Source organism: Cololabis saira, chromosome 2 (genome assembly GCF_033807715.1).
Source record: "Cololabis saira isolate AMF1-May2022 chromosome 2, fColSai1.1, whole genome shotgun sequence".
Lineage (NCBI taxonomy): Eukaryota > Metazoa > Chordata > Actinopteri > Beloniformes > Belonidae > Cololabis > Cololabis saira.
The window spans coordinates 19174737-19194311 of NC_084588.1; the positions used below are offsets into that span (position 1 = coordinate 19174737).

Consider the following 19575-nt stretch of genomic DNA (forward strand, 5'->3'; position numbering starts at 1 on the left):
GAAAGAGCTGAAGAATGCCTCATAGTTTGGTATATTTATTTGAAGTTCTATTCTTAGTGAGTGTTAAGTCACATGGAAGATATCCATCTCTTTGAAAGCAGCTACCCTTCTGGAAAAATTTTCAGAGAGCAGTCCGACATAGACGGAGCCAAATACAGAGTCCATCAGTAGTCATGCATATCATTGCTCCACTTGGCATCCAAATCCTACAGTAATAAAATTCAAGGCTGCCAGTTGAAACATGAGATCACTTGTTTTTTCAGTTGCACAAATGTGAGGAGAGTCGACTTGGGGAAAGTTGTTTGTACTTTTCAGCTTTGTGACGTTTGCATATGTGACAAAGAAGGAGATTGATAGAGAAAAGGGGAAAATTATCTTCAGGGGTGTGTAAATTTGAAACATATGGTTTGGGAGAAGGCAATGAAGGGTCACCGTCAGTCCCCAGTGGTCCAGGAATACTTTAAAAGTGCAAATTCTACATGTATTACATAGTGAGCTTCTTTTCATGACCAGTCGCCAGATTTTAGGGCACTTTAAGCTTTGTGCTTTACTTTTTTTATCTTTAAAGTTTGGTCTGAGCCTCCCGCTGTGCTTTTCCTTATCTTAAAATATTTCAGAGCAAAGGATCTTCCGGTTGTAAAAATAAATCACTGGATTACAAACAAGAAGGCAAAAACTACATCAGTTGAAACCATCAGGGATGAAAGAAGAAGACAAAAAAACCTTTTCTGCAACTAATGAGGACATAGTCTTTTTACAGCATAACTTTGCATGGAGATGATAAAGAGGAGTACACAGATGTACAGGAAGATGGTATGTTGGTTTTGAAACAGACCTCTGTATCCTAGCGCTGTATGAACTCTCATCTTGTGCAATCAGATTGATTTCTCATGGTCTTTTTGAAATCATACAAGCAAGGTCTTCCAACATCGCCAGAGTTATTTTAAATATGCACACCCACACAAACCCCATTAAGTCATACTTTTTTCATCCATCCGCTTATCCAGTGTCACAGTTTTTCGGTTGGATCACGTTTTATTTTGAAAGTCTGTGTCCTTGTGTTACAGCTCTTCCCTTAGTTCATCTGCCCTGGGTGTTTGCACCTGTGTCCCGTCAGCCCTTGTGTGTATATCTTGTCTTGTCTTTCTTCCTTCCTTCTTCCCTGCTGGCCCGTAGTGTTTTCTTCCTGACTGTTTCTTGCCCTGGTTTCTGGTTTACATATTCAGTTCTATATCGCAGTGTTTTTGTGTAATAAACCACTTTTGTTTGAAAACCCTGCCACCCCAGACTCCTGCATTTGGGTCCTACATTCCCTGACATTGTGACATCCAAAGTTGGGTTGAGGGGGCGGCAGCCAAAGCAGAGAGCCCCTGGCCACCTCCTCCAGTTCCTCCAGGGGAATACCAAGGCTTGGCCAGGCCAGTCAAGAGATATCCTCGCTCTACTGTGTCCGGGGTTTTCCCCAGAGCCTCCTCTTGACTGGACATTCCTGAAGCACCTCCCGAGGGAGGCGTCCAAGGGACATCCTTACCCGATGCCTCAGCCACCTAAATCTGGGTCCTCTTGATGCGGAGAAGCGTTTCCACATGTGCCTCCAGGATGATAGAGCTTCTTACCCATCTCTAAGGAAGAGCCCAGTCACCCTTATTGAGGAAACTCATTTCAGCCAATTGTATCCACTATCTTATTTTTTTGTTCTTTACCCATAATTTGCATCATAGCTGAGGTTAGGAACATAGATCGACCAGTGAACAGAAAGCCTTGCCTTTTGGCTCAACTCTCATGCACCTGTCAATCTCCTGCTCCATTCTTCCCTCACTCGGACTCAAGATACTTGAACTCCTCCATGTGGGGCAGTCCCTCATTCCCTACACGGAAATGGCTTCCATCCTTTTCCAACTGAGACATGGTGTCAGATTTAGAGGTGCTGATTCTCATCCATCCATCAACCCGACCCCCTCCACCCCTTGACTGCGCCTAAAAATTCTGTCTATAGAAGTTATGAAGAGAATCGATGACAGGCAGCCCTGATAGAGTCCAACTCCCACTTGGAGCGAATCCAACTTACTACCGGCAATGCGAACCAGACTCTCGCTCCATTTCTATGGGGACTGGATAGCCTTTAGCTACGGATCCAGTACTTAATTTTCCCGGAGCACCCTCCACAAAGTGCCCTGAGGGACACAGTCGAATGCCTTCTCCAAGTCCACAAAACACATGTGAACTGTTTGCGTAAACTCTCACACTCCTTTCAGGCCCCTGGTGAGGGCGTAAAGCTGGTGCAGTGTTTCACCACCAGGACAGAACCCATATATGTTTTCTTCTGAATCTGAGGTTTGACAATCGATCAGACTCTCTGCTGCAGCACCTCCGCATAGACCTTACCAGTGAGGCTGAGGATTGTGATTTGCCTGTAATTGTAAAGCACCCTCTGGTCCCTCTTCTTAAAAAACATCACCCCATCCTGCAACCCAGAGGAGCCAGCATCCACCCCTGGAGGACTGCCACCATGGAGCTTTGGTGACCTCAGTTAGGGTAAAACATTTTTTTTTATTTTAAAGTATCTCAAATATTCTACATTTTTCTAGTAGATGTATGGTTATAATATAAGACTCCTTTCTAGGACTCTATTTTTTTTTAAACAGTACACAAATCATAAGACTGTTCTAGTTTGGCCTAACCTTTTTCAGAGCACAACATTTTTACCATTTTTTTTACTTAAAAGCTCTTCTTAAACTGTTTTCAAACGATTTACACTGCAGATGAGACTAATAAAAGCTGAAAGAGTAAAACAAATCAGGTTGAAAATGAACAGTAACTCCCTTCAAAACTACACATTATGAAATATAAAACAAAGTGACAGGATAAACCTGTTGACTATTATTTAACAAACTAACCAAGTAATTCAACTCACAAAATGTGCAAAACCCATCAAATGATATCAGACACAGGGACCAGCACGTTTAAATTGTACCTTTAGAGGACATTAAAAAAAAAACACACAGAAAAAACCTTTAACTAAACCAACCAAGAAAAATGCCTTTTCTTGTTATATTTACAGAGGGCGACATTTCTCAACCAATTGTAAGTATTTTTCCAGAATGAAGTCACTGAGAAGCAACACCTGATATAACACATTGTAATTATTAATGGGCCTGAACATGTGTCATTTCTGTCTTGATGATGACACAGGTTATTGTGGAGTGATTTGTTTGCTTTTGTTTTGTTTTGACGCCAAGGCTGTCACCTGTGATGTGGTTTGGAGCAAGGCAGGCTTTGAAATACCTAATTTATGTCTGCTCGTTGGATCTAAAACAGCTGAGGACATTCAATATTTCAACAAGCGAGACAGACCAAAAAAAACCTAGGAAATGTCTTTCTATGAAAGAAAGTTCTCGCCTCCAAACGGCCTGCTGCAAATGTGTTTAGAAAGACCTGAATACTTTCCTCTTGAGTTCATTCTGCACATCTAATGAAGTCTGCATGCTGGTGTGGTAAAGTTGTCTCCTTTTATCTGCACCTTTAATCTGGACGAGGTCGCGTGTCAAATGTCTCCTGCAGCATGTCAGTGAGTTAACTGGAGCCTCTGTGTGTTACCATTTTTAAATTACTGGGGAAGTCTAGAGTTTCAGCAGGTGCTGACCCAATTATGTTTAAGTAGTGATGATTAAAGCCTGTATGTGCATACAGCCTCTGTGTATTTTTCCTTTTCTACCTACCAGTTCTGTTACTCTGTAGATGTAAACCTTTCCCTTCTCCAAGCCCGCACTGAAGAACATCGGTGCTGCCACCAGAAGGTTGTCAGTTATCCCGTCTCCATCAATATCCATCGGTGCGATCTCACTGCCATAGTAGGAGCCAATCTGAAACAAAATAATACACCTGCATGATTCAGAAATAGCATTTTAACATTTAATTCAATTCAATTCAATTTTATTTATATAGCGTCTAATACAACAAAAGTTGTCTCTAGACGCTTTCCAGAGACCCATACCCAGAACATGACCCCCGAGCAATTATTACATAAACAATGGCAGGTAAAAACTCCCCTAGTGGGAGAAAAACCTTAAGCCAAACAGTGGCAAGGAAAAACTTGAGCAGGACCAGGCTCAAGGTCCTGCTGTTGCTGTTGCTACACTAGATGTTGATATTCCTGCCTGTAAAACTCCATATTCCTATTCTATTTAAATGAATAGCAAATGATCTGTGCTTCTGCTTCTCTGAATTTATTCTCGCTATTATTCAAACCAAATCTTGTTTGTACTGTACTGATGATTTATTGATTAACTTCAGAGTCCTTTGAACTTTAATATTACAATCAAATGGTGCTTGAGTCACAACAACTGGTTCAGTCCTGATGTTTTTGCTGATGCTCAGGCTGTGAGAGGTTTACTGAGAGGCTAAAGCAGGATGGAACATAATCTATTAGACGATTAGAAACATCTGCCATGAGTTTAAAAAAAGAAAGGAGTCTTGCTTAAGAATCATCAAGAGAGTTTTCAGCAGAAGAAAAAGACATCTGCTGCCCCAGATGACTTGCTGCTGACAAGGTGCAGTGTAAGTTGCTGGGAGATCACTTCAGGCCTGCAGTCTGTGAAGAGTTGCCAGGCATGATTGTAGCGGCCATTAACACTCAAAACCACATGCTCTGGAAGTGATGGCCATTTTTAAACCTCAAGTGCATCAGACAGTGGGATTGGTTCCCAAGAAATAATATGCTCTTCACTAAAATTCAACAATAGTAATTATTAGAAAGTAATGTCCAAGTAAGTATAAAGTATTAGACTTCTGTGCTTCCCCAAAAGTAATTCAGTCCCTATCTAAACCTGCACCATCATGCAGCTTAATCTGCTTTTGTCATTTGGACTGCAGTGATGGACCACTGTTATTTTATTGAGCTTCAGTTTCAAAGGAAAACTCCCTCTGGCTATTGGCCTGTTCCAATGAAAAATACTACATGACATGGTAAATTTTCCAGTAATTTTATCTAATTTCATATGTTTATAATTTGGAATCATTCAAACGCTGTCTGAAGTGAAATATCAAAGATATACTGTTTAGTATCAAAATGTCAAAAACAGAGAGAGAGCAAGAGAGCGAGAGGGAAATGCGACCAGATCGAGCTGTGATCCTGGTTTGGAACCACATAACACTGTCTGAGATCATGAAAGATATACGTTTTCTTTTATCTTTAAAGCAGCACTGCACCAATCAATGAAAGAAACTAGTCAGCAATTCCTCAACAGAATATTTTGTACTATCAAGACAGAACTGATCAATGATACAAGTGCATGTTTAAAAGTTAAAGTATGAAATAACCCTGTCTTCTCTGTCTGTGAAAACAGCTCAGCTGAGTGCCGTGATTGCTGTATGCCTGGGCGTTAATTCATCCGTGGTTATGGATATTTTAGTGACTGTCTCTTTGTTTTGAAGAGCACAAAAGGAATATTTAGTAACTGGTTAACAATAGCCCCATCAGCCATCTGAATCCTTCTACTTTTGTTTACTCTAAAATCCAAAAAAAAGGAGTCTGGTTCCTTTGGGTTCAGATCTGGGATTTATATAGTGCAGTAACAACAGATGCAGAAGAAACTGCCTCTGGACCCGACTGGGTAGGCATGTGATGTGGGGAGTGGACAACCAGACCAGCATCAACCAAACACTTCCAGGATGGTGTTCGGTGCGACTCGTCAGTTTTGCAATTAAAACTTGTTGATTCAAAGTGTCCTCACATAAATCCCAACCTCGCCCTCTTCTGATTAGTTCGGTATATTCTGTACCAGTCGAAATGGCTATAAATGAGAGGGCTACCACGGCCATTTCATGAGAGAGAATTTTAGTGAGGTGATTTTATTTGAAAGGCTAAGTTAAAGGGGACCTATTACGGCATCTAATACCTATTTTAAACAGGCCTTGAATGTCTTAAAAACAAGCTTTTGATTGTTTTTGCTAAATAAATTAGAAATTCAGCCTCTGGCTTCCGGTGTAGCGACTAATGGACTAGGACGTGTTTTTTTGAGCTCCTGCAACAACCTTTAAAAATATCTATTTTTGGTACAGCTTTTTCATCTTCCTTCGGTTTATTTTTCCCGACCTTCATTATTCTACTTTGGCCCCGTATTTTTGCCGACCAAAATGCCTCCAAAACTCAAACCATCCGCACCACCCCCGCGGCCCTCTCCGCACGCAGCATCCCCGCCTCGTGGTGACCCCCCGTCCAGCCTGGCCGAGGCCGCCGGCGCCGCTCCTTCACACGACTTTAAGGCCGAGCTGCTCGCATCACTCCGCGTTGAGATGGCGGCTGTTTTTAAATCGGAGCTTCAGGCTGCTTTAAATGAAAACCTGTCGAGCATCAAGACTGAGCTGCAAGCGGTGAAGTCGGAATTATCAAAAAGCATTACAAACATCCAGTCTGATGTGCGCGCTCTGAAGAACACCGTGGTTGAAATGGAAACATCTCTTTCATCCTGCACCGATGACATCACAACCTTACAGGCTAAAGTGGAGCATCTGTCAGCTGAACTGATGAGGCTGGATGGTAAATGCGAGGATCTGGAGGCGAGATCCCGGCGCAATAACATACGGATCGTGGGAATTCCTGAAGATTTTTCCACCTCTTCTGCTGTTACGGATATTCCCTCTCTGCTCAAGGAGGCTTTCAGCCTGGAGAAGGAGCCTCTCCTGGACCGGGCGCACCGCACCCTCCAGCCGAAGCCGAAGCCCGGAGAGCGCCCTCGTCCCATCATCGCCCGTCTGCACTATCATACAGACTGTGTGGATATATTGCGCCGAGCCAGGGCTCAGCAACGGATTACGTGTGGAGAGTTGACTTTTTCTGTCTTTCCCGACCACACCCAGAAGACGGCCCGTGCCCGAGCCGCCTTTAATGACGTCCGCCGCCGGCTCCGCGAGATCCCGGGGATCCGCTACGGTCTGCTGTACCCCGCCCGCCTCCGCATCACCCACAACGGCGCAGAAAGGGAGTTCAGGTCGGCAGAGGAGGCCAGCGCTTTCATCACGTCGCTCAAAGTCTAGTTGAACTTTTTTCAGTTCATCAGTGTCGGTTTTTTTTTTTTTTTTTCTCTCTCCCATATATACACGGTATGTGGTTTTCAGTTTAACTTGGTCGTGATTGGTTGTACCTCTCTGTTAATGTTGCTGGGCTTGCAGGAGCTCAACACGAAGCTTGTTAGTTATTATCTTGTTAGTTATGCTTAAAGCCGTAAGTGTTCTTTTCAGGGATCTGACTCCTTCTGGAGTTTGCACTGGGTTCTCCATCGTTTGGGGATGGGGTCGTTGTAAGTGCAATTGGGGGGTGGGGGGTGGGGGGTTCAGTAGGTTAAGTTTGTTGTTGTTTTCAATTTTCCCCCTTTTTTTTATTTTTATTTTTTTTTCTCCCCCTTTTTTTTTTTTTTTTTCTTCTTCTTCTTTCCTCTTTCTTTCTTTCTTTCTTTCCTCCCTCCATCCCTTTCTTTCCTTTCCTTCCTTGGGGATCCGCATTCGGTACATCTCTATCTTTAGGAATTTAACATATGGCCACTAATACTGGTACTTCTGTGAGGTTGTTGAGCTGGAATATTAAAGGCATGGGGAGTCCAATTAAGAGATCGAGAATATTTGCTCACCTGAGACGTCTTAAAGCTGACTTAGTGTTCCTTCAGGAAACCCACATGCGCACCAAAGACCAGGTCAGACTTAAATGTCCCTGGGTTTCTGAGGTGTTTCACTCTGATTTCAACTCTAAGGCCAGGGGGGTTGCTATATTAATTGGTAAGTCAATGCAGTTTTCAGCATCTAAGGTGATTTCAGACAAAAACGGCAGATACTTAATTGTGGCGGGTACGCTATTTCATATTCCCATATTATTAGTTAATATATATGCCCCCAATTTTGACAACCCACACTTTATGAACAAGCTTTTTGAATGTCTCCCCTCATTGAACGACAGTCTTCTTATAATTGGCGGGGATATGAACTGCGTAATTGACCCCAAACTAGACCGCTCCAGCCCACGAAATCTGACTCCTTCTTCAATGTCGAGGTCTCTTTCAGATTTTGTGTCCAAGAACGGTTGCACCGATCCTTGGAGATTTTATAACCCTTGTACCAAAAAATATTCCTTCTTTTCTCAGATGCATCAATCTTTCTCTCGGATTGATTATTATTTTATTGATGCTAAACTAATTCCCAAAGTACTGTCTGTTGATTATCATCCTATTGTGATCTCCGACCACGCTCCTCTTTCTTTGGATATTCAGTTCTCTTCACAGCCACGCTACTCAACATCTTGGAGGTTCAATACATTACTTCTCTCAGATGATAAGTTCACCAATTTTATTACAACTAAAATTGATGATTACATCTCTATAAATCAAAATGATATGGAACCAATTTCATCTTCACTGCTGTGGGAATCATTAAAAGCATATTTGCGGGGACAAATTATCTCCTTCTCTGCTCACTTGAATAAGTCCCGGAAAGCCAAATTACAAGAACTCTCTATTAAGATCACAAAATTGGACCAACAACTTGCTACTTGCCCCTCTCCCAGTTTTCTTAAGCAACGTGTCGATTTACAGACTGAATTTGATCTCCTTACCACTAATGACGCAGAGCGACTTCTCTTACGATCACGCTCCGTATATTATGAACATGGAGACAAGGCAAGTCGGCTCATGGCTCATCAGCTACGTCGCCAGGCAGCCTCACGTATGATCCTTCAGATAAAAGATTCATCAGGCTCATTGCATCAGGATCCCACCGCCATTAATTCTGTCTTTCACTCATTTTATTCCTCTTTATATACGTCTGAATCTCCATCTGGCTCCACTGAATTGAATTCATTCTTAGATAGCCTCAACTTTCCTGTTATAGGCTCCGATGCTGCTAAAAATCTTGACTCGCCATTAACGGTAGAAGAAATTAATCTCGCTGTGAGAAGTATGCAAAATAACAAAGCTCCTGGCCCTGATGGATTTCCAGTGGAATTTTTTAAGAAATTTCAGGATAAATTGTCCCCTTTATTGCATGCTGTTTATAAGGAATCACTGGAACATGGCACTCTCCCTCCCACTTTAAGGCAAGCCTCCATAAGTCTCCTCTTAAAAAAAGATAAGGATCCAACTCTCTGCGGCTCATACAGACCTCTTTCGTTAATAAATGTAGATGCTAAGATCCTTGCTAAAGCCTTGGCTTATCGCTTGGAGAACATTGTGCCAACTATTGTCTCAAATGAACAGACAGGATTTGTTAAGGGGCGACAGTTATTCTTTAATGTGCGGACACTTTTAAATATTATTCACTCTAAAACTATCACCACAACACCTGAAGTCGTAATCTCAGTCGATGCTGAAAAGGCATTTGATAGGATTGAATGGGACTATTTATTTACTGTACTGAAGAAGTTTGGGCTGGGGAATGGGTTCATTTCTTTGATTCGTCTCCTTTACACGTCTCCACAAGCAAGCGTTTCCACTAATGGCATTCAGTCCAATTTTTTTACTCTAGCCCGTGGCACCAGACAGGGGTGTCCCCTCTCTCCCCTATTATTCGCACTAGCTATAGAGCCCCTGTCAATCTTTCTGAGGTCCTCCCCCACTTTTACTGGGATCTCCCGATTGGGAACAGAATATAAGCTGTCACTTTACGCTGACGACTTACTGTTATATGTCTCGGATCCTGTCCTCTCCATTCCTTCAATTTTATCTGCTTTCCAGAGATTCGGGTCTTTCTCAGGCTATAAAGTGAACGTATCTAAAAGTGAATGCTATCCCATTAATGACTCAGCAACACAGCTCGTACAGTCAGATATCCCTTTTAAGATTAGTCCTTCCGGCTTTAGGTATCTTGGGATCAACGTAACCAGAACGTTAAGCTCTCTTTTTTCTGCTAATCTCTCACCTTTAATGTCTACAATTAAATCTGACCTCCATAGATGGAAAAGCTTACCTCTTTCATTAATTGGAAGAATTAACGCAGTTAAAATGAATATTTTGCCCAAATTTCTATTTCTGTTCCATTGTCTTCCACTTTTCTTACCAAAACACTTTTTTAAAATAATTGATCAAACTATTTCTGACTTCTTATGGTGTGGGAAGGCTCCTAGAATCCGCAAATCCACACTTCAGAGATGTAAATTCAATGGCGGACTGGCACTTCCCAATTTCCAACTGTATTATTGGGCAGCACATATTCAAAAAATTTCATTTTGGTTCAAATCGGTGAATATGCCATGGTGTAAATTGGAGGCACAGTCATGCATTTCATCCTCTTTACCTGCTCTACTTACCTCATCTATTCCATCCAACCTCTCTGTCTTTACAAATAATCAAGTGGTTCACTCCACACTTAAAATTTGGTATCAATTTAGGAAACACTTCAAATTTAAGTCAGCATCTACTTTAGCTCCATTACTGAACAATCATTTATTTCGACCTCCGCTTACAGATTCAACCTTTCTCATATGGCATAATAAGGGCCTGAAAAGTTTTGGAGATCTTTACAAGGATGGTATCTTTCGCAGCTTTGCAGATCTCTCAGGTGAATTTAATCTCCCGCCTTCTCATCTCTTTCGATACTTTCAGATTAGACACTGCGCTAAAGCTTTGTTTCCAGTTTTTCCATCCCCTCCGCCGACTCTACAGTGGGAGGTGCTTTTAAACCATGATCCACTTCAAAAATCACTGATCTCTAAGGTTTACGATGACCTTCTGTCTTTCGATCTCTCTCCAGTTATTAAAGTTAGGGCTGCCTGGGAAGATGAACTGGATCTAAATTTGGAGGATGACTGGTGGGACGCTGCTCTTAAAAAAATTTACACAAGTTCATCCTGCGCTCGTCTTACACTTATACAGTTTAAAGTACTGTTTAGAGTCCACTTTTCTAAAGCTCGACTCTCACAGATCTATCCCAGTGTCACTGACGAATGCGACAAATGTCATGCCTCGTCCTGCAATTTAACCCATATGTTTTACTCTTGCCCACTACTTTCTCGCTTTTGGTCGAATTATTTTGACACCATGTCAAAAATACTCTCGGTGAATATAAAAGTCTCCCCCCATGTTGCCATATTCGGGCTCCCAGAGGACCATGGCCGGTTTACTTCAAACCAAAAAGACATTTTGGCTTTTACTTCCTTACTGGCAAGACGCCACCTTCTTCTCCACTGGAAGTCGACTAAGGCTCCTTCTAGTACCCAGTGGCTCAACGACACCATGTTTTTTCTGAAGCTGGAAAAGATTAAATATTCACTGAAGGGTAGTTGCAACAAATTTTATAATAAGTGGCTTCCCTTTCTTACATTCTTCCACTCTCTCCAGTCCCTGCCTCCTGATTGACGGATCCCCCCCCTCCCTCTCTTCTCTCATTCCTTTCTTTCTTCCTCCTTTTTATTTATCTTTTTATTTACTTTTCTTTTGTTTTTGGGTTTTTTTTTTTTGTTTTTTTTTTCCCCCTTTTTATTCATCTATTTTTTTAATTCATACTGTTTAGCTTAAATACTTAAATATTACTTGTATATAAGAATATAATAATTTTCGTGTATTTGTCATTGTTTTGTGTGGATTTTTTGTTCTGTTCTTAATTCCAAAAAAAAAAAAAAAAAAGGAGGTAGACTGTATATCTTTTTTTTGTTTATTCCTGTTCAACTGTGCCTTACCCCCTAATAAAAATATCAAAAAAAAAAAAAAAGAAATTCAGCCTCTGAGCCATGTCTTTATCTTCCCATTCTCTAACCTCATTATCTATGTGGGATTCTGAGTGGGCGGGGCTAGAGTTGTTGTTGTTGTTGTTGTTCCGGCCAGAGTTAGTTGTGGGCGTGGTTTCACGCATCGGAGGCCAACCGATGCAAATTGCATTTTGGTTACGTAACGAAAGGGAGCAGAATCTGAACGGCTCGTAGAAGCCAGATCACACTGGACGGCTCATCCGGGCGGCTGTTCAGACACTGCAGAATTTGGTTACTTTCCTCCTTCTCTGAGTTGGCAGGCTGAGGGAGACCACTTTATATATGTTAAAGCAAGAAAAAACATGTTTTTTCATAATAGGTCCCCTTTAACACAGCTACCTGTAGAATTTGAAATGGACAAACCACATTGTCCCAAGGTGGTAGAATAAACAACACGTCTAACAGTGATGTTTGTCTCTAATTGTCACAACCTGCTCTGCATCAGTAGATCCAGAGTATTTTAGTTACAATATTGTATTCATTCCTTCTTGCAGTGAGGTTGAAGCAGACATGCAGACATGGAGACTGTGCTGGCGTGGAGCATGTATTTATCCGAGGAACTGCTACACTTATGTTGGTTCAGTGCTGGATTTTACTGTACCTGGTGGCCTTTGAGTGAAAGCAGGATGGTGAGGTTGCCCGTGTTCTTCAGCGTGAAGATGATCACTTTGCCTGTGTGGTTAAATCGCGGTGCTCCTGCTACGAGCAGACGACCACTTCGGGCTGACACCACCGATGTTACAGAGTAACCTGGTCAGATGCAATACAAACACACACATAGTAAACGGTCTTCACTTTATCTAGCACCTATTTAACTGCGGAGGCTTGTTCCCCCATTCACACAAACTCAGTCATGCTTCCCATTATAATTGCCTTTTATATCCAGCAGTGCTTTGTTTCTACATTCATACCCCACTGAGCATATCAACCGCCCCAAGGAACGCATCATTTTCATTTTGATGTGCAAGCCAGACATGAAAATTGAACATGTTATCGTTCTGAATTAAGGTTTTGTTTGAATGACAGGAGTGCTGTTTTCTTTATTCTTCATATGAGTACGTGCTGCTCATGTATATGGTATGCAAGTACACTTTTCACAGCCAAATCATTGTGAAGAATAGAAGAGTTTCTCCCCAGTTAAATTAAGTAGGACTTTATATTCAATATGGAACAGGACGTGTTAAGTGTTTGGTAACAGTTGAATGTCAGAACAATTTGTCTGAAGTTTAATCTCGGAAAGGAAATTACTCTCTTTCCAGACAGATGAAATATTTACTGGAGCAATGGTATTTAACAGTTTTCTCATCCAGTTTAATAGCATATCCACCTGGAAACACAGCAACAGAACAATGCTATTAATATAAGGGTTGATGCAGTAGTCCTTTTTGATGTAAAAAATCAAGATGAACAGATATGCTTGCACCCTGTACAGCCGCCTGCTCACACGTTTGAAGCATCAACGATGTTGAAGTCAGTCGACTTTGAAAGGGGTGATGTCAAGTGTTGCCAAACAGAACTACCTCAATTTTCAACTTCAAAGATGTTGACGCAAGCGTCAGCCATTCAAACCGCAGCTACACAGCCTAATACGAGCCGATGAAATCCCACACAGGCAGGACTGTTTCAAAGTAACCAGCTTTCTTTTGCAACTGGTGGGAAGAACTGACATTGGCTGGTTATTGGTGAGAATCAACGTTGCAGCTAGCGCAATGAGCGAGTGCACTGCAACACAGATTAAATCGTGTCATTACCAGATGGGTGAATCCAACAGCAAAGTGTTTTATTTGAAAGCGACTAAAGTGTAGAGGTCAGTAGTTTGTAAGCCCACTTCCTGATTCCTGGAACACAGTTCAATCTCTCTCTTGAGTCTATCATATTGGAAAAAAAAATATGAATTTGAGCTCAAATCTGGAGGTTAAAACAACAACCAGTTTGCAAGTGCAGGATTTTCCATAGGAATGAATGGACTTCTGGCTGACTTGTATGCAAACACACACCTGTTGTGTATGTAGGCACCTTTTCAAATTTAATTATAAGTGATCAAAATAAGACCTAAAAAATATGACAAGACATACAGTAGTAATAACAAGAATTTGAAAAAAAAGAGACCTACTTCTAATAAACAGCTGCTTTTCTTAGCAGCTGACTTAAAAAGGGTTTCCCTTAGCCGAGGACATAAAAGTATGTAGATTTAAAGAGCTGTGACCCAAAAGAAAATAGTCTAATATTGCAAATACGCAGAAGTACATTTCCTGGTTTCTCAGGTTTCTTTTTGTATTATTTTTTTCTCTAATGAAGAAACCACTTATATATTTTTCCTCTTCCACTCCTACTTTGATACTCTTGTTTTCTTCCAGCTTTAACTTTCTCCTTGCTGGTCCAAAATTGTTCATCTACCCTTTTGTGCCCAGATTAGCTTCCATTGCCAGTCTGGCTGATAAGTTCAGATACTAAACACTGATGGAAAAAGCAATGATCTCTGACAGTGAAATGAAATGAGGGTGGATATAATGGGAAGAAAAAAGTAATGGGTACACTTGGCAAAGCCCAACATCTAAGACAACTGGTCTTTTCCTGGGGCAATCAGACATGTCTCCACTGAAGAAGATGATGTGAATTTGAGACTGTGGGACTTGTGACTCACTGGGCCCATCAAGTTGAAATTAATGTACTTTTTCCCCCTGTGTTCTCTCTCCCCTATAAACCACATTAATTCAACTCTATGAGGAATTTTATGGTGGTACTTACCCAAGTAGGCACCATGGTTTTTGAGCTCTTCAGGGAACTCCTGCATATAGGAAGATTTAGGGGGGACCACCTTCCCCTGTCCCGTTTCCTTCAGCACTGCACCGTTCCAGTCGTAGGCACCAACAGCCCCCACCAGAATCCCATCCTGTTGATGAGGTGCATGATAGTTATTGTTTATAATTAAAATACAACTAGAGAAAACTTGTCCACAGCATGCTGATAACTGTTTTTGAGGACGCATTAAGAAACATAATATATTCATAATTCCCCTGCAGGGATTAGTAATGCAGTGAAGCGCAGTGAATGGGTCAGTGTATCCATATAAAATATAACATTTGTTTTGGGACAACTAACTACATCAAAAGGCAGCGTTTGTCATGATTGGTCACACATATACACTATGTATGTATATATATATATATATATATATATATATATATATACCAGCGTAGCTAACCACGCCCACATACAGCCAATCAACGTCCACTTCAAGGTGTGACGGACCATTGTTTTCCGCCCACAACTCAAGCCCACCGCATAAACACAGATTTCATAATAAATGCAACTCGCAAACAGAAAAAGTAAAGTTAGAGATTAAAAATAGATTAAGCAATTAAAAAACATAATGCGGTAAATATGCCTGTAATTAATTAATCAATCACAATTAATGCTAATATATATATATATATATATATATATATATATATATATATATATATATATATATATAAACTGTCTGGATCATTTGATTACTGCTTTCTTTTTAAAGTTTTTTGTGGCAATAGTGGTCTTTAGTGATACAGTAAGTAGTTAGGGGGGGGCATTGCAGTATCGAGCGACTGCCGGCACGAGGACAATAGCCTCTACAAATGGCCCCGCTCAACTCTCTGAGCTATCCAGGCCCCTGATTACTGCTTTCTGAATCGTTTTGACTCTTCATGGAAATGTGTGATCTTTTTTGCAGCAAATATATTTTGCTGCCAGTTTAGAAATAAATACATGGGAGAAGGGATGGTAAGGAAAATGATTTTCCATTTTATTCCTCCAGATCATGTACTGGATCTATAAGAATATCACATTTTACATTTCTAAGCAGTGACAGCATTTCAGAAGTCACATCAGCCTTGTCAAGCATATCCTCAAATAGGACAAAAACTGTAGAGCGACACCAATCCTTGCACTGAACCTGACAGTCTTATAAACCTGGTCGGTACTGCAACTGCTAAAACTGGAAACTAAGCAACGATGGGCACTGCAGCAAAGCATTGCAGAATATTGTGGAAAGAAACAAACTAGGGAGTGCAACTAGCTATAAAACATCCGCAGGAACAGAGAAGGTATTTTCTATCTTCTGTGGTTCACCGGACCTTGAATGTCTGACATTGTGATTGCATGGCTCGTCTGCTGAATGACTTCAGGTTTTTTTTTTTTTTCCTGGTGTACACAATATTGCCGACAACACAATTTCCAGAGTATTAGCGAGGGCTGGAAGTCCTTGTGTTGCCTCCTGAAAGACGGAATTGTGTGCTCGCCACACTTGACTACGTCACTCCGCAGCAGCGCTATGCCAGTGTGGTTATCTGTTTTGGCCAAAATGGTTTCCATGGCAAATAGATGAAACTCCAAAACAGCTCAACCTCATAAACCGATGACCTATTTCTGCTGCAGTGACATGCGTTGACGTACGCCTCCCTTGAACATTAACGTATCTTTGTGTTCAAAGAGGCTGCATTTGTGGTCTCCCATCCATATAGACGGTCGATCAGGAATGTACGGTATACATCCTTCCCACTCAACAACTAAGTAGTTTACATTCTGAACGGTAACCCACAGACAAAAACCAAAGCCCTAATAGTATTTTCTGATCAGGCTGGATGGTGATCAGCACAGTTCCTAGTTAAAAACTGAGTGTGGAGTTTGCTGTATGGCAAATTCCTCCCACAGCCCAACAACATACACGTCTGTTTAAAAAGTGATTCAAAATTGTTTCTTTGTGTCGTTTGTCTCTGTATAGCACGGTGATGAACTGGTGACCGGTCACAGTGTTCCTTGCCTCTTGTCCGATGACATCTGGGATGCAACCAACACCCCCCCCCCAACCCAACTCTGAACCCTGATAAAGAAGGCGTGCAAACGGGATGGAAACAGCAGACAGTGATAACTGCGATGTAGGCAGAGGCATGAGACATCTGCAAAGTATATGACATAAGCCTCCTTCAAAGTTGGCACTAATCACATTCAGTAAAACCATCTGGGCCCTCAGGACTGCTTTTTCCCTTTAAAGCGCTGACATTCTTTCCAAAACATTATCCTCCCTTCAACAATCAGGCTGGTGCTGTCGAGCATCTCTGGAATCTGGCCTTGTGGACACACTTTCCAGCCATTCCTGCCACCCAGCTGCAAACTCTGCTATTAAATGTCTTTGTCATATGCTGGATGTAGATATATTTCTCCCTCGAATGAACCGTGAAAAAAAATGTAAGTACTTGTGACGGAAACGGTTTTTAAAGTATCATAAGAAGATGGATGACTTGGCTTGATTAGCTGGTTTGAACAGCAGGTACAGTGAAGACATGTGTCTTATCTTCCTCTTCCAGCTGTGTCATCCTGAGAGCCAGCACACCTGCAACTCTCTGCTCTCAGATCCAAACAAAACCGTCTGGGAAGTAAAAGGAAAAAGAAGGCATTCTGAGGCAGAACTGTCTCTATCCTGACTTGGCCCTTGACTCATATGTTTCCCTCAGGAGCAAGTGGTGTCTTATTTCCCATCATCCACAGCTGAAGTGGAAAAAGGGCTGTCTGCCTGTCAGTGGTTCAGGGTGACTTAAACCTCTGGAGCCAAATGGCAGGCACCTCAGGCGGGATAAGAGTGACGAATGGCACTGCACGGGGAGGGGTTATGACTCACCAGAAATAAAGACAATATGCGTTGTTCTACATACTGACAGATGTTATCGGACAACGGGGGTCGCACAAGTCAGACTCACCTCTACCATGTGGGAAGAAAATCCTGCCTGGGACATCTGGAGGCCAAATGCTGTGCCATTCTTGCTGGTTCCTGTGTAAACAAGTTCAATTTTAGAAGTCTGAAGAAATACAGCAACAGAGAAAAAGCATCATCAAGCCAAAACTTCAAAGAAGGATCCCAAAAGTATCGACTTGGAGAGGGATTTTCAGCTAAGACTTTGGTATAACCACTACGTCTACAGAAATTATCATTTTTATTTCTGAAAATACAAATAATTTCTGTAGACGTAGTGGTTAAACAAACGTTTTAGAAAGGTTGATTATAAAAAGAAAAAACATAGCAGTCTGTATAGATCTATTTAATTAATCAGCTTATCTCTTTTGACATTTTCAAGACTTATATATGTTACAATGCAGTTCAGATTGTCATGCAAATACAGGAATGTTCATCTGAACAACTTAAGTAAAATGCACAACCTTCTAGACTGAAGATTCGTTCTCCCAGTGCATCCACAATATCCTTCAGTGCTGACTCGTCTGTCACATTAAAGAAGTGTTTGTCGTCTGGGTCACTAGCGATTTCTTTGATTTCATTGAGGAAGGCCTCTGGATTGATTCCTCTTCGGTTGTAGTAGCCAAGTACCTTTGAAGTTAAGAGTTTACAGTTTGTCACTGTGTGCTTGAAGTCTTTTTTTCCCCTTAGAAAGGGTTTCAAAGGATTTTCGTTTCAGAGGAGAACGCCAAGGTTGTCACCCATTCCAGCTGGTTTTCAACCAAGTGACTTCAGTTTTTGCTCAGATGGCCATCTGCAGCTTAGCCCCTGTCAAAACCTGAGTGAGCTTTACCAGCAGTGGCAGAAACCAATGAGCTATGCGGTCTGGAAGAGACCATTTAAACCTGTAAATGCACTTCCACCGAGTGTTTGTTTGGCATTCCCAATGAGTTCTGAGTGTTTTTGGCTTTAGCTGCACAGCATGAGGTCAACTCATTAATGTTTATGGTGTTTCTGAGCTGCACAGGAAATTTATTAGCCACCATAAAGTTAAAAGTCAAAGTAGAAGCCATCCCAATCATGCAAATATCTGTCTAGCAGACTCACAGCAATGGCATATCGGGTGGATGCCATCTTTTCACTGTCTTCTATGGCTTGCTTGAGATTGGGACTGTCGTGTGACTCTCCATCAGTTATCACGATCATGACCTTCTTGGCACCCACGTCGGCCTCCTTGTTTGAAAGCTTGAGAGCTGCGAGAAGCACATCTTTTTTTTTAATTTTCAGCAGAAGAACTTGAACTGGAAATATAAGACTTGTGAAGTTGTGTCCACTTGTCAGAATGCAAACAGATGCTTTACCGTGCTGTGTTGATGCCAAGGGCTGTGTTGGTCTCCTCTCCACCTCGCTGGTTGATGCTGCGCGCCCTTTTCACCACATCCTCAACTGACTTGTAGTCGCTGAGTTTGAAATTCATGGACAACCTTTCTCACCTTACTGAACAACTCCAACCTGCCCAAAATACCAATGTACAGTTCTTGACAATAACACTTTGAAAGAGTTTGGTAGGGATGGGCAGGTATGGACTAAAAAAATGTATCACGATAATTTCTGGCATTTCTCCCGATAACGATAAAAATGACGATAAATAAAATACTTTTTCCTTTCTTCTTTCTTTCTTTCTTTCTTTCTTTCTTTTCTTTCTTTCTTTCTTCTTTCTTTCTTTCTTTCTTTCTTTCTTTCTTTCTTTCTTTCTTTCTTTCTTTCTTTCTTTCTTTCATTTCTTTCTTCTTTCTTTCTTCCTTCCTTCTCCTTCAGGCTCATTTCTTTCCTTCTTTCTTTCTTTCTTTCAGGCTCATTTCTTTCCTTCTTTCTTTCTTTCTTCTTTCTTTCTTTCTTTCTTTCTTTCTTTCTTTCTTCTTTCTTTTCTTTCTTTCTCTTTCTTTCTTTCTTTCTTTCTTTCTTTCTTTCTTCTTTCTTTCTTTCTTTCTTTCTTTCTTTCCTTCCTTCCTTCCTTCAGGCTCATTTCTTTCCTTCTTTCTTTCTTTCTTTCAGGCTCATTTCTTTCCTTCTTTCTTTCTTTCTTTCTTTTCAGGCTCATTTCTTTCCTTCTTTCTTTCTTTCTTTCTTTCTTTTCTTTCTT

The 19575-nt window shown here is 41.3% G+C and overlaps 1 protein-coding gene across 1 annotated transcript in view; it reads right to left on the reverse strand.

Annotated features, from left to right (window-relative positions):
• Window positions 1–19575, reverse strand: part of itga11a (integrin, alpha 11a) — a 73172-nt gene that overhangs the window by 29547 nt on the left and 24050 nt on the right. The window contains 9 exon segments of the mRNA XM_061739732.1: window positions 3720–3863; window positions 12327–12475; window positions 14474–14618; window positions 17461–17531; window positions 17918–18083; window positions 18540–18653; window positions 18655–18685; window positions 18794–18915; window positions 18918–18944. Of these exon segments, the coding sequence (XP_061595716.1) occupies window positions 3720–3863; window positions 12327–12475; window positions 14474–14618; window positions 17461–17531; window positions 17918–18083; window positions 18540–18653; window positions 18655–18685; window positions 18794–18915; window positions 18918–18944 (969 nt within the window).